The following is a 12,385-nucleotide window of genomic DNA, read 5'->3' on the forward strand; positions in this document are numbered from 1 at the left end:
TTGCAAACATTGGCAGGCTACGTGCGAACACATCCTAGCGAGCGGCTCTGAATCGGGCCCTCGGTCTCTGCATACCATCTGCAACTTTGACTAAATACAATGCATTAGCTTTCACACCTCGATATTTGCTTTTCAGTAATATATATATTTAATCAGGCAATACGTTACTCTCCATTTCCTGGGATATGATTGGCTGTGTTCTCTGGGCTTGATTCAGACCCGGTCGCAAGTGCTGAGCGCTCGCAACTGGGTCGATGGTGGCCCACAGCGCATGTGCACGACGGAGACGGCTCCGTCATGCGCATGCGTGAGACCCAGCTAGAGACGGGCAATCCGTCGCTCAGGGTCTCGCACGAAAGGGGGCGTGCTGTCGATATCGAGTGGCAGCTCGCCCCCTTTGGTGGGCGGTCCGAGGGGGTGGCTGCCCAAACGGAGGCGTTCCCATGAGAACGCCTACCGCCTGGGGACGGCCCCACTGACATCACGAGTGATGTCAGTGGAGAGATTCCGGCTCTGTTAGACCATGGCGACCATCATCATGGCCGCTCGCAATAGCTGTGGGTGGTCACCCACAGCTATGTGAGCGGCCAAGAGGCCGATCCCCCCCAAAAAAAGCCCGGCCCTGATTCAGAGCGAGCGCTCTGTCAGAGTGACCGGCTCTGAATCAGGGCCTCTGTTTTGAATAAACTTTTTGTTTTAACCCTTGGCGAGAAAACTCAGCTCTGATTTTATAAAGACCTGAACCAAATAGAGAGATGAAGCAATTAGTTAAAGTTGCGGCAGATGATATGTAACAATGTAATGGAGAACACCCCCTTTACGGTTACTGACCACTGCGAGGATGAAAAGATGTCTGATTACAGAGGACAATAGCTGGTATTCAGCTGCATTGACAATAAAAAAAATGATAACTAACAACAGTAAATTCCATTTTACGGATGACCATCATCGCTGTTTTTCAGGCTATTATGAGCACACAGTGCAGAGAACGAACATGTAACAAATACATAAATCACCCAGTGTCCTTCATTTCACGCTTCATCCATTTATAGTCATTTCCTTCTGTAGCATAGAAAACACTGTAGCTTCTTGGTTTAATGGCTCTTACACATCAGCCCCGGCCTCCTGAATTATACGGAGTTTGTGTAGCATTAAAGAGAGATAAGATATAGAGAAGTACAAGATCCCAGATCTGATAAACAAAGCAAATGCGATAACTGGATTTAGGGACATTTAATAATTATACAGCAGCCACATACTGCAGGGAGTGAACTAACCACTCCCAGACATTAAATGCTAATTAAAATTGTGAATTCATTAGCCAAAGGCTCTAATCTAGTAAATAGCAATTTTGTTCCAAAAATATACAGACGGTGGCAATTTTGAAAACCTCAAAATCAGATTTAACCTGTGCTGAAGTGAATTGGAAAAGTTTTAGCAAATACTTTAATTTAAATAAACAGACAGTGTTCCCTTAACTTGTGCTCTAGGCTCCATTGTCCCTCATCTCCTCACTATTCTCCAACCAACCAGGGGTTTCTTAACAGCAGTGCAGGCCCCTGGGCAAAGCAATGCACTGGGGTCCCTATTAAACAATCCTCTACCGAGGATGGGATGCTCCGCCGAGGGGTGACACCAAGGTGACAGCATTAAGTGCAGCACTCGGCTCCCGTCACAGTGAGGAAGCCTGCAATGCCCGCACCTCCGGCATCCCCAAGCACACATTGATAATCTCGGGCCGGAGACCGGGTTCGGGCCACGAGGCCACACCCCTTCCCTGAGACCACACCCCTTTTCGGCGTGAGCGCGGCTGCTCCGTGCCCAAGGCATCACTCCCCGCACCAGGTGTCACCACGGGGAGGAACACCACTGATATAGAGCACCGGACCCCCTCAACCACCACCGCTCCAAGCACTCTCCTGCCCAGCCTGGACATCCATATGCGAGGAGGCACAGCATGTTCGGCCAGAGCCAGCAGGGGGAGCCCTCCTGTGACACTGCATGAAAATTGGTATGTGCGGGCAGTCTCCCAGAACACGGTGATGGGAAATGGTGCAGCTTCTCTCTCCCAGTAACTCTCACAGCCTGTGCTGTGTTACCCTGCAGCCGGTACCCGCCTCTGCCTCCTTCCCATGCAAGACTATCAGTGGTGGCAGCTGGGGGTAGGGGTGCTATCGGCCATGGGCCCTTGGAATCCTGGGGCCCTTGGGCAACTGCCCATTTAGCCTATAAGTAGAGACGGCCCTGCAACCAACTACGCCAATTTGTCACCTTCTGTTCTCACCTCTGCTCCCTCCACCTTTCTTCCCTAATGGTCTTTGATTTGGCTACTTACAGTATTCTTCATGCAAAACTGCTACTTTCTGTCAGAACGTTTCCTCCGCTAATCCTCTACCTCCTCTTCCACCATCTTTTACGGTTGTCCTAAATACATTTTCCTCCTTCTCCCTCATCACTGACAACAAAGTCTGTTCCCACCTCTTTTCTAAATCCCCCTCTACCTGCGCCTTTGATCCCATTGCCTTCCATCTCCTCTGCTCCCTCTCTCTCAATGTTTCCTCACTCTGGATGCTACCAAAGCCTCCTATTCATGCCCTTGTCATCTCCCGCCAGGACTACCATAACCTCCTACTCTCTGGTCTTTCTCTCTCCCACCTCAGTGCTGCTGCTCTCCTCATCCTCCTATCTTCTCGCTCTGATTCGACAACTCTCCATTCCTACTCTGACTCCACTGTAGAATCCAGTGTAAGTTCCTCATCCTCACTTTGGATGCACGCAATCACTCCTCTGAGGGAGTCACACCGTATAGCACCGGCACTTGGCGGATATAGTACAGGAAGGGCAGAGATCGCCATGGAGTAGAGTTATTGTGACTGTCTCTGTAATACATCCTAGTGCAAAGACAGCCTGCATTGCTGCGGTAAGTGAGACTGAGAAAAGGGATGGGATTGTACATTTGCCCCTAATATTACTGCTCTTTTGAATCCAATGGTGAGAACCACCAAATAGTGGCAGCTTTGAAGCAATGGGTGTCCCCCTAGGCTCCCCCCATTTTGGTGCGACCGTGCCATTTGGTTCTAAAATATTCTTCTGTGTTCAAGCGACAAAGGGAAAGATTGTGGAACAATGTTACAGTGATCACTACGTGTTAACTTCACTAACAAGAATATTCTAGAAGAGAGTACACTGTCACAACAAAGAGAAAAGTAACAAAGATAGACAGTAAAAAGGTTGATGTTAAACAGTCAATAGCTTTATAGTGGCAGAGGTCGACACACTAAAGGTCGACATATAAGTAGGCCGACTATTACAAATGGTCGACAGTGTCAAAAGGTTGACGCAAAACAAATGTTCGACACAAAATGGTCGCAACTTTTTATTTGTTTCATTTTCTAACCCTAATATTTACTCTAATGCTAACCCTCCCTCCTGGTGCCTAACCCTAACCATCTAGGTAGGTCTCTTACCCTAACCATCCCTTCTAGTGCCTAACCTTAACCTTCCCTCCTGGTGCCTAACCCTAACCATCTAGGTAGGTCTCTTACCCTAACCGTCCCTTCTAGTGCCTAACCTTCCCTCCTGGTGCCTAACCCTAACCATCTAGGTAGGTCTCTTACCCTAACCGTCCCTTCTAGTGCCTAACCTTCCCTCCTGGTGCCTAACAATAACCATCTAGGTAGGTCTCTTACCATAACTGTCCCTTCTGGTGCTTAACCTTCCCTCCTGGTGCCTAACCCTAACCATCTAGGTAGGTCCCTTACCCTAACCGTCCCTTCTAGTGCCTAACCTTAACCTTCCCTTGTGGTGCCTAACCCTAACCATCTAGGTAGGTCTCTTACCCTAACCGTCTCTTCTAGTGCCTAACCTTAACCTTCCCTCGTGGTGCCTTACCCTAACCATCTAGGTAGGTCTCTTACCCTAACCGTCCCTTCTAGTGCCTAACCTTAACCTTCTCTCCTGGTGCCTAACCCTAACCATCTAGGTAGGTCTCTTACCCTAACCGTCCCTTCTAGTGCCTAACCTTCCCTCCTGGTGCCTAACCCTAACCATCTAGGTAGGTCTCTTACCCTAACCGTCCCTTCTAGTACCTAACCTTCCCTCCTGGTGCCTAACAATAACCATCTAGGTAGGTCTCTTACCATAACTGTCCCTTCTGGTGCCTAACCTTCCTCCTGGTGCCTAACCCTAACCATCTAGGTAGGTCCCTTACCCTAACTGTCCCTTCTAGTGCCTAACCCTCACTCCTGGTGCCTAACCCTAACCGTCAGGTTAAGTGCTTAACCATTGAGATAAGTGACTAACCCTCCAGTAAGTTTCTAACCTTAAAAAAGCAAAAAAAAAACAACAATGTGTTGACCATTTTTGTGTCGACCATATTTGTGTTGTCATTTTGATCATGTCGACCATGTGTACCTGTTGACAGTCTTACATGTCGACCTTTAGTGTGTCGACATTTTGTCCCTGTCGACCTATTGACTGTCTCACCTGTGGAGGGGAGCCTGAATGTGGATTCAGTGTCGATGTTCTCCATCAATGCCCCTTCCCCACAGCTTCTCACCATGCTTAGCGTGTCCTCAAAAAATTGCTAGACCAGGCTGATTTGTTGTTTGTCTATTGTGTCACTGACTGACCTGACGTATGGGTGTGACGCGCTGAATGAGACTGAATTTGCCCGTTGCCTTTTTTTGGTACCACGCCCATGGTGGACTCTAGTGGGTTTGGGGAAAGGGCCCTCTGTGCACTCTCACTCCACCCCTATGCTCACTTTCTCCTTAACAATGAGAAATAATTCTGTGGCAAATTACGCCGGCCAGCTGCCCCCACTGCCTAACCTCCTACCTGTAGTTTCCCTAAACCCATTCGCCAAAGACTCTGCATCCTCCCTGTTGTGGCATCTATGTACACTCCTGCAGCATATTACAGCATGCCAGCTGCTGCGTCACCCGGGTGACATGAAGTGCTTGGCTCTTCCATCGAACCTCCTGCTCTTGTGGCTGATGTTGTCCTGCACGCTGGCTGTAAGTGCTGGGTGGAAGGTGGCAGGAGGAAGAGCAGGGGAGATCCGCTGAGCTCATTTGGTACCCGCTCTGAGGCTGATGCCCCGAAATTCACCACCTCCTTCTCACTTTGCGGCTCACAGGGGGCGTCTCGGTACCGCATGGAGATGGACCTCAGATCATGGGAGTGGGGTTGGGGGAGGGGGCACAAGCTGCTGGGGATGACTGAGGAAGCAGGTGTGGAAGGGAATACGATATTTATAGAGGAGGCTAATAATGGGGAGAGCTTGGAAGACACAAAGCGAGGGGGGGTGAGGGGAAGGAGATATGAGAGGCCGGGCGCTCTGGGTTCCTGCTCCTGCGTTTCTCGGTCGGCTGCTGGCATTACGTAATTGCCCAGCCCCCTGTTTGAAAATTCAATAACTCTGTGGCCTAGTTGCCGACCTTCTGGCTCCAGGAGGAGGGAGCCAGGTTGGCACAGTGGGGGGTAACTATGTGTCTGATATACAATGTAATAAGTTATTCAGACTTCCGCTGCTGAGATTGGCTGCAGTATCTACTATATACTAGAGATGAGCGGGTTCGGATCTCAGAGATCCGAACCCACCCGAATTTCGGGGTTTCCGGGGCGAAGCTCGGATCTCCCTGCCTGCCCCGGATCCCTCACCCGAGGCAAAACCTCATGACCCCACTGTCGAGTTGCAAGGTTTTGTTTTGAGCGGGCTTAACGCTGATTGGCTGAGAGAGCCATCTGTCACGGCTCTCAGCCAATCAGTGTTAAGCCCATTGAAAACAGCACAAAGGAGAGAAAGAAGATGGCGCCCACCATCCCCGCTGCCTGACACCACCGCACCCCCCGCTGCCGACACCGCCGGCATCCCCACTGGCAGCACCTCCCACTGCCGACACCGCTGCACTGCTGCCCAACGTACTGAGGATACAAAGAATATACGGTGAAGCAACATTTAAATTGTAACACAGAAGGAGTAATTTATTTATTGCAATGTGAATGCGCACCTACAATATGTGGGACACACGAAAAGAAAATTGAAGACAAGAATTTGTGAACATATCAAAAATGGACTAAGAACACATAGTGTCTCAGACCACTTTTACATGAAACATAACAATAATCCTAAAGGATTAAAGTTTATGGCAATACAAAAACTAGATCACGAGTGGAGAGGAGGCAACTATATACATCGCATGTCAAAGAAAGAAACCCAATGGATTTATGAGCTGAAAACCTTGTATCCAGGAGGCCTCAATATAGACTTTAAACTGTGTTCATTCCTGACAAATACCTAATAACCGTTACTAATAATTAATAAAACACATTCTGCGTACCACTATCATTTATACATATATTGTTTATTTATTTTTTATATTTTTTTATTTATTTTTTCATTTATTATTATTTTTTATTATATATTTTATTTTATTTAATCATATTTATTTTATTTTCCTATACAATACACGCAATTGTGGAATATCCCTTTTAAGTTTTTAACAGCAAGCAGCAATTATGGTTTGCACTAAGTTATTTTAAAATATTTCATCAATAAAGTGAAGAAATCACAGAATTAATTAGCTGACACTGGTGCAACAATTCCTATTAACCAATCATCATAAACCTAAGAGTACTAATTGGTACAGCTACTAATATTCCGGCTTCCTTAACAAAGTCCGTCACGTGGATGAAACACGTTGGAGCCTTACTATATACAAGCCAACGGCCCTTTCCTAATAGAGCAACCAGCCAGAAAGCAAGCCGGAGGAAAGATTGAGACTGGAGCAAGCCAATATCACCGCACTCAAGACGGGACACAGCGCAAGTGTCCACAAAGCACAGAGCGCCAAAGCTATCACTGGCTAAGGCGGACAGTTCAGGTTAAAGAACTCCATGTCTCATGGTAAGATAGGGAGAGACACCCACAGCATTGCACTGTAGCAGCGGGCACCCATAACACCCGAAAAAAGAGCATAAATACTAAATTGCACTGGTCATTTTTTTATTAATTTTTTTATTATTCTGTCACTTCATTTTCATTTTATTATTTTTATTATTATCCTTTTATTTCATTATAATCGTTTTAAAGTGGTTTTGCAGGTACAATTCACATAATTCATTTAGTAACTTGTGCATGGTACAGTAATTTATCACATTGATTTTTCCATAACATCCTACAGTTACACATTATTTTGATCCAATCTACCAAGCGCTTCCCACACTGCAATATTTTCTTCCTATGGAAAAATAGAAAGCACGGAAGCAGCTACAGAATTTTAGGTGATCTATCATTATTATTTCCATCAGACTATTTAGTGTATACTAGTTATACACAAATAATTAAGCTGCACCCTTCACCATGTCAGATATCACACACAAATATAGAAATAGAAATTCAGAAGAATTCTTCAGTACAGATTTACAAGAAAGTGATATCCCAGTAGAAGTCAAAAAAGGTTTCTGTGACAAATTTTTACAATTTGAAAAACTATGCATAACAGAAATGAAACATTGGAGAGATATCTTGAGCTAAATCTGGTCCCAAGAAGCTTAGCAGTCTATAAAAATCCCACCTTCATTCCAAAGCATGATAGGTTCATGGATAATTGGAATAATATACTTACAAATTGTTCAAAGGCCCTGATAGAATTAATCATCAGAGACAGAGAACAATCTTTGAAAATCATCCAGGAAAATATTAAATCATTGGAAGAAGAATTGAATCCCTTAAAAAAATATGGAAGACTATAAACAATTAATTAATCTCACCAATAAGAAGATTGATGAATTAGAATGCGACATCAAAGAAAGAAAAAGGAGAAAATTTATAAGGGATTTAGAAGAGAAACGTGGAATAAAGAGAGGTCAAAGATCTACTAATCAGACTGAAAATAAGTCAAGGCTTTCTTACAATCCACATCCACTGCCACCAAGAGACAGACCCAAGAAATGGAAACAAAGAAATCATCTACTACAAACTCCAGCCAAAACACAACCCCACAGATATGACCAACCCTATAATTCAAGAAACTTCAGCTATAACAATGTCACAAGTCAGAATAAAGGCCCTCATTCAGACCCACTCGCGAGCGGCTCTCCGCTCGCAAGTGGGTCAATGGTCCGCACTGCGCATGCGCACGACGGAGGGAGCTCCGTCGTGCGCATGCGCGAGACCCGACGAGCGAAGGACTTTCCTTCGCTCGGAGTGTCTCATCAAAGGGGGCGTGCTGTCGATGTTGACTGACAGCACGCCTCCTTTGGTGGGCGTGCCGGGGGCGTGCCTGCCAGACGGAGGCGTTCTCAAGGGAACGCCTACCGTCTGAAGCCGGCCCCACTGACATCGCTAGTGATGTCAGTGGGAGTGATTTTGGCTCTGATAGAGCCAAAATCACTCCTGGCCTTGCGGTTGAAAAACTCAACCGCAGGCTTTTGCTCGCAGTTTCGATGGTCGCGATGGTCAAGACCATCGCGACCATCATCCTGCACGCTCGTATATGCTGTGGGTGGTGACCCACAGCTATACGAGCGTCCAGGAGGACGCTCCATATTAATGGAGGTGGGCCCTGATTCAGAGCGAGCGCTCTGGTCAGAGCGTCCGGCTCTGAATCAAGGCCAAAGTTCCTAATAAAATATACAAAATGAACACAGCTAAACAATCCTCTTTTAATAGGAGAAAAGAAGCACAAAAATAAATTGAGCTACTTTCTCACCAACTCAGACAGAGACTTACAGAAGAAAAGAGAGACCCCAGGCAAGATTCAACTTTATCAAAAAAGAGAACAAGAAAGAACTCGGATGAGGATTTCTTAGAGTTCCTAGACGAAATAGAGGATCCACAACCGGCGACACCATACATCAAGAAAAAGAAATTATACCCACACGGAGAGGAAAGAGGGGAGGAAAATGATCAAAGAATAAATTAAACCCAAACACTAAACCCGCTATGGGGGAAGGCATATTTCATTTAAGGTCCACCACACTCACTGAAGGACAATTAAGCCTACTAAGCAAGGGCTTAAAGTTTGCACCCCAATCAAAACCCAAAAAATTTGAAATGTATATAGATTTGCACAAATTTGTACGCAAAGTCTGTTTAAAAACATTTTTTGCAAAGGAACCAGCCCTAAGAAATGAAGTACCAATTCAGAGAAACACCAATCAACAATTCAAACACACCCATTTCAAGCCACAAAGCCATTTCACTCCGTATCATGTAAAAGGAGCAGGTCTGGAAACATTTCAGAAATTAGTTGAAAATGACATTGACATGCTACCAGACAAACCTAAAATCAAAATGAATTTAACAAAAGAAGAGAAAGGGGCTCTAGATGAATTAAGAACAAATAAAGAAATTACAATCAAAACAGAAGACAAAGGCGGAGGCCTGGTCATTATGAATACTGCAGATTACAAACTTGAAATAGAAAGACTTCTTACGGACACTGTAACATATCAAAAACTTGAAAGAGACCCGACAGAAAGTTACACAAAGGAACTTAAAGAACTTTTGGATGAAGGTCTACATTTAAATATATTAACCAAAAATGAATATGCCTTCCTCAACACGACAACCCCGAGGAAGCTAGTCTTCTATCATAATCCCAAAGATACATAAGGATTCAAAGAATCCCCCGGGGCGCCCGATAGTATCGGGCATAGGATCCATTACATCCAACCTTTCGGGATATGTAGAGTGCTACTTACAACGTTACAAAGATTAGCCAACGTCAAGTGGAAGGACTCATTCATACTTGTTACCTGTGATGTCAAATCACTTTACACATGCATTAGGCATGCAGATGGATGTGCTCAAACCTACCACTACCTATGTAACCAGTCAGACATTCCAAACAGTCAAGCCAATTTCACCATGAGCTGCATAGAATACATATTAGAACACAACTTTTTCTGGTATGAGGGTCATCATTATAAACAGCTGACCAGGACTGCAATGGGCAGTCGATTCGCACCAAGTTATGCGAATCTGCTCGTGTCTAAATGGGAAGATGATCAAATTTGGGATAATAACTAGTATGGAGACAATATACATCTGTGGATAAGAATTATAGATGATGTACTAATGATATGGGATGGCAGCCAAGAAGATTTGGAAAAATTCTTGATATACATCAACTCGAATGATCTTAAAATTTTCATAGAAACAACAAGATTGAAACAAAAACATATATAAAGAAAGTGGATTACAACAATTATTTGTTGGCATCAAGTAACCATCATCCCCAATGGATTAGGAATATACCTGGGGGACAATTTCAACGATTAAGAAGAAATTGTTCAGAGGATTCGGATTTCAAAACACAGAGCAATCAATTGAAGGCGAGATTTGAAGACAGACGTTACAATAAAGAATTACTGGAGAACAGCCTCAAAGCAACATGCAAAAAGAACAGAAGTGACCTCATCAAATATAAGAAACCCGAAAGAAAACAATGCATCACAGATAACCTTTATCAGAAAATATAACAGCAATACAAAATCACTGGAAAATATTCTGACAAAACACTGGCACATTCTGAAAACAGACCCCCTTCTTAGTAGAACCAACTGTAACCATTGCAAAGGATGCACCACCATAGAAACAGTATCAACCAAAGGAATAATGAACTTTCAATCACAAGTCACTAACAAAGAATATACATTGCATTGAGAACACCCCTGCACTGCCGACACAGTCAGTAAACCTGCACTGAGGACGCTGCTGGCACCCCCACTCTGCAGACACCACTGGTACCCTTCACTGAGAACACTGCCAGCACCGCAGCACTGCCATTCCATGTACTGAGGACACCACCAGCAGCCCCCACACTGCCGACACAGCCAGCAAACCTGCACTAAAGACACTGCTGGCACCTCCGCACTGTTGACACAGTCAGCAAACCTGCACTAAAGACACCGCTGGCACCCCCGCACTGCCGACATCACTGGTACCCTTCACTGAGGACACTGCCAGCACCGCAGCACTGCGATTCCATGTACTGAGGACACTATTAGCAACCCTGCTCTGGCGACACTGCTGTCACAGTAAGTGCACTATTGATGTATCCAACCCACACTGCATAACACACTGTATCCGTGTTGGAAATTATAAACTTAACTGCCACATGTTAGTGCCGCCCGCTGTGTCACTTAGCTTAGTCAGCCAGCTAGCTGGATGCAGACTTTTGGCTTTAACTAGATGAAGCAAATAATATTGTGAGGTGGTCAAAATTGATTGGAAATTACTGGAAATAAATGTTATTGAGGTTAATTATACTGTAGGAACAAAATCAGGCCCATTTTATGTGATTTTAGCTGTTTTTATGATTTTTTAAGAAAAAATCCTGATCCAAAGCCAAAACACAAAAACTAAAGATGTGCGCTGACCCCCGTGTTTTGGTTTTGGATCTCCCCTGGTTTTGGATCTGAATCTGGTTTTGGATTTTTTTCCTTGGTGTTTTGTCTTTAGGTTTTGGTTTTGGATCTGTATTTTTTTCCAAAAAATTATATAAACAGCTAAAACCACATGATTTGGGCCTGTTTTTGTTCCTACAGTATTATTAACCTTAATAACAATCATTTTCAGGCATTTCTAGGTATTTTTAACTACCTCACAGCTCACAATATTGATTTCACTATTTTTCACCAATATTGGCCAAAGGCTGCAGCGAGCTGGCTGGCTAAAGTAAGCAACAGAGCAGCGGCACAAACGCACGGCAGTGTAAAAACATATAGGACATCTATGAGACATTGCCACACAGCATTGGCAGACAGGATGGCAGTTTAATAAACTATAATAATGTCAGTCGGCAATGCCCCAAATTGTGCCAAATGTAAAGGAAAGAGGTGCAAGATGGAATTGTCCCTCCCACCCATTCTTATGTGGGATATTAAAAAGGACATGCACAGTTTAACAAACCAAGCCAGAACCGTAACTAGACTTTTTGGTGCTCTGTGCCAGAAAGAGCATTGGCGCCCCCCTCATTTTTCGAAGGGACATAATGCACCCAAAAAAGAGCCATGGCCTCATGGGGAAGGGCCAGGGAAGAGATAGTAGAGGCCAGGAGATGCTGGGGATGAAAGAAGAGGAAGCTACAAGCAAGAATGATAATAAACAGAAATTTGACAGGCCCAAACAGCGCCCCCTGACCTGTGGTGCCCTGTGCGGTGGCACCCGCCGCACTACCCTAGCTACGGCCCTGAACCAAGCACTTTAGCCACTAGGACTGATACATTCGTGGCTGAACTCCATGGTTTGTTTGGGCCCCCACAAAACATTTTTTGGAAAGACTACCTTCAATTATTAAGGAGGAGGTTGATGATGAGGGTCTTGGTGGTGGAGATTGCATGTGCGGGTCTTCATAGAGGATGAGGAAGTTGA

The 12,385-nt window shown here is 44.9% G+C and overlaps 1 protein-coding gene across 1 annotated transcript in view; it reads left to right on the forward strand.

Annotated features, from left to right (window-relative positions):
- Positions 1-9,622, forward strand: part of LOC148524242 (uncharacterized) — a 218,936-nt gene extending 209,314 nt beyond the window's left edge. The window contains exon 7 of the mRNA XM_088472034.1: positions 9,122-9,622. Within this exon, the coding sequence (XP_088328160.1) occupies positions 9,122-9,622 (501 nt within the window). The remainder of the gene's footprint in view (positions 1-9,121) is intronic.
- Positions 9,623-12,385: the final 2,763 nt, after the last annotated feature.

Source organism: Taudactylus pleione, unplaced genomic scaffold (assembly GCF_031769625.1).
Source record: "Taudactylus pleione unplaced genomic scaffold, aTauple2 ptg000118l, whole genome shotgun sequence".
NCBI lineage: Eukaryota > Metazoa > Chordata > Amphibia > Anura > Myobatrachidae > Taudactylus > Taudactylus pleione.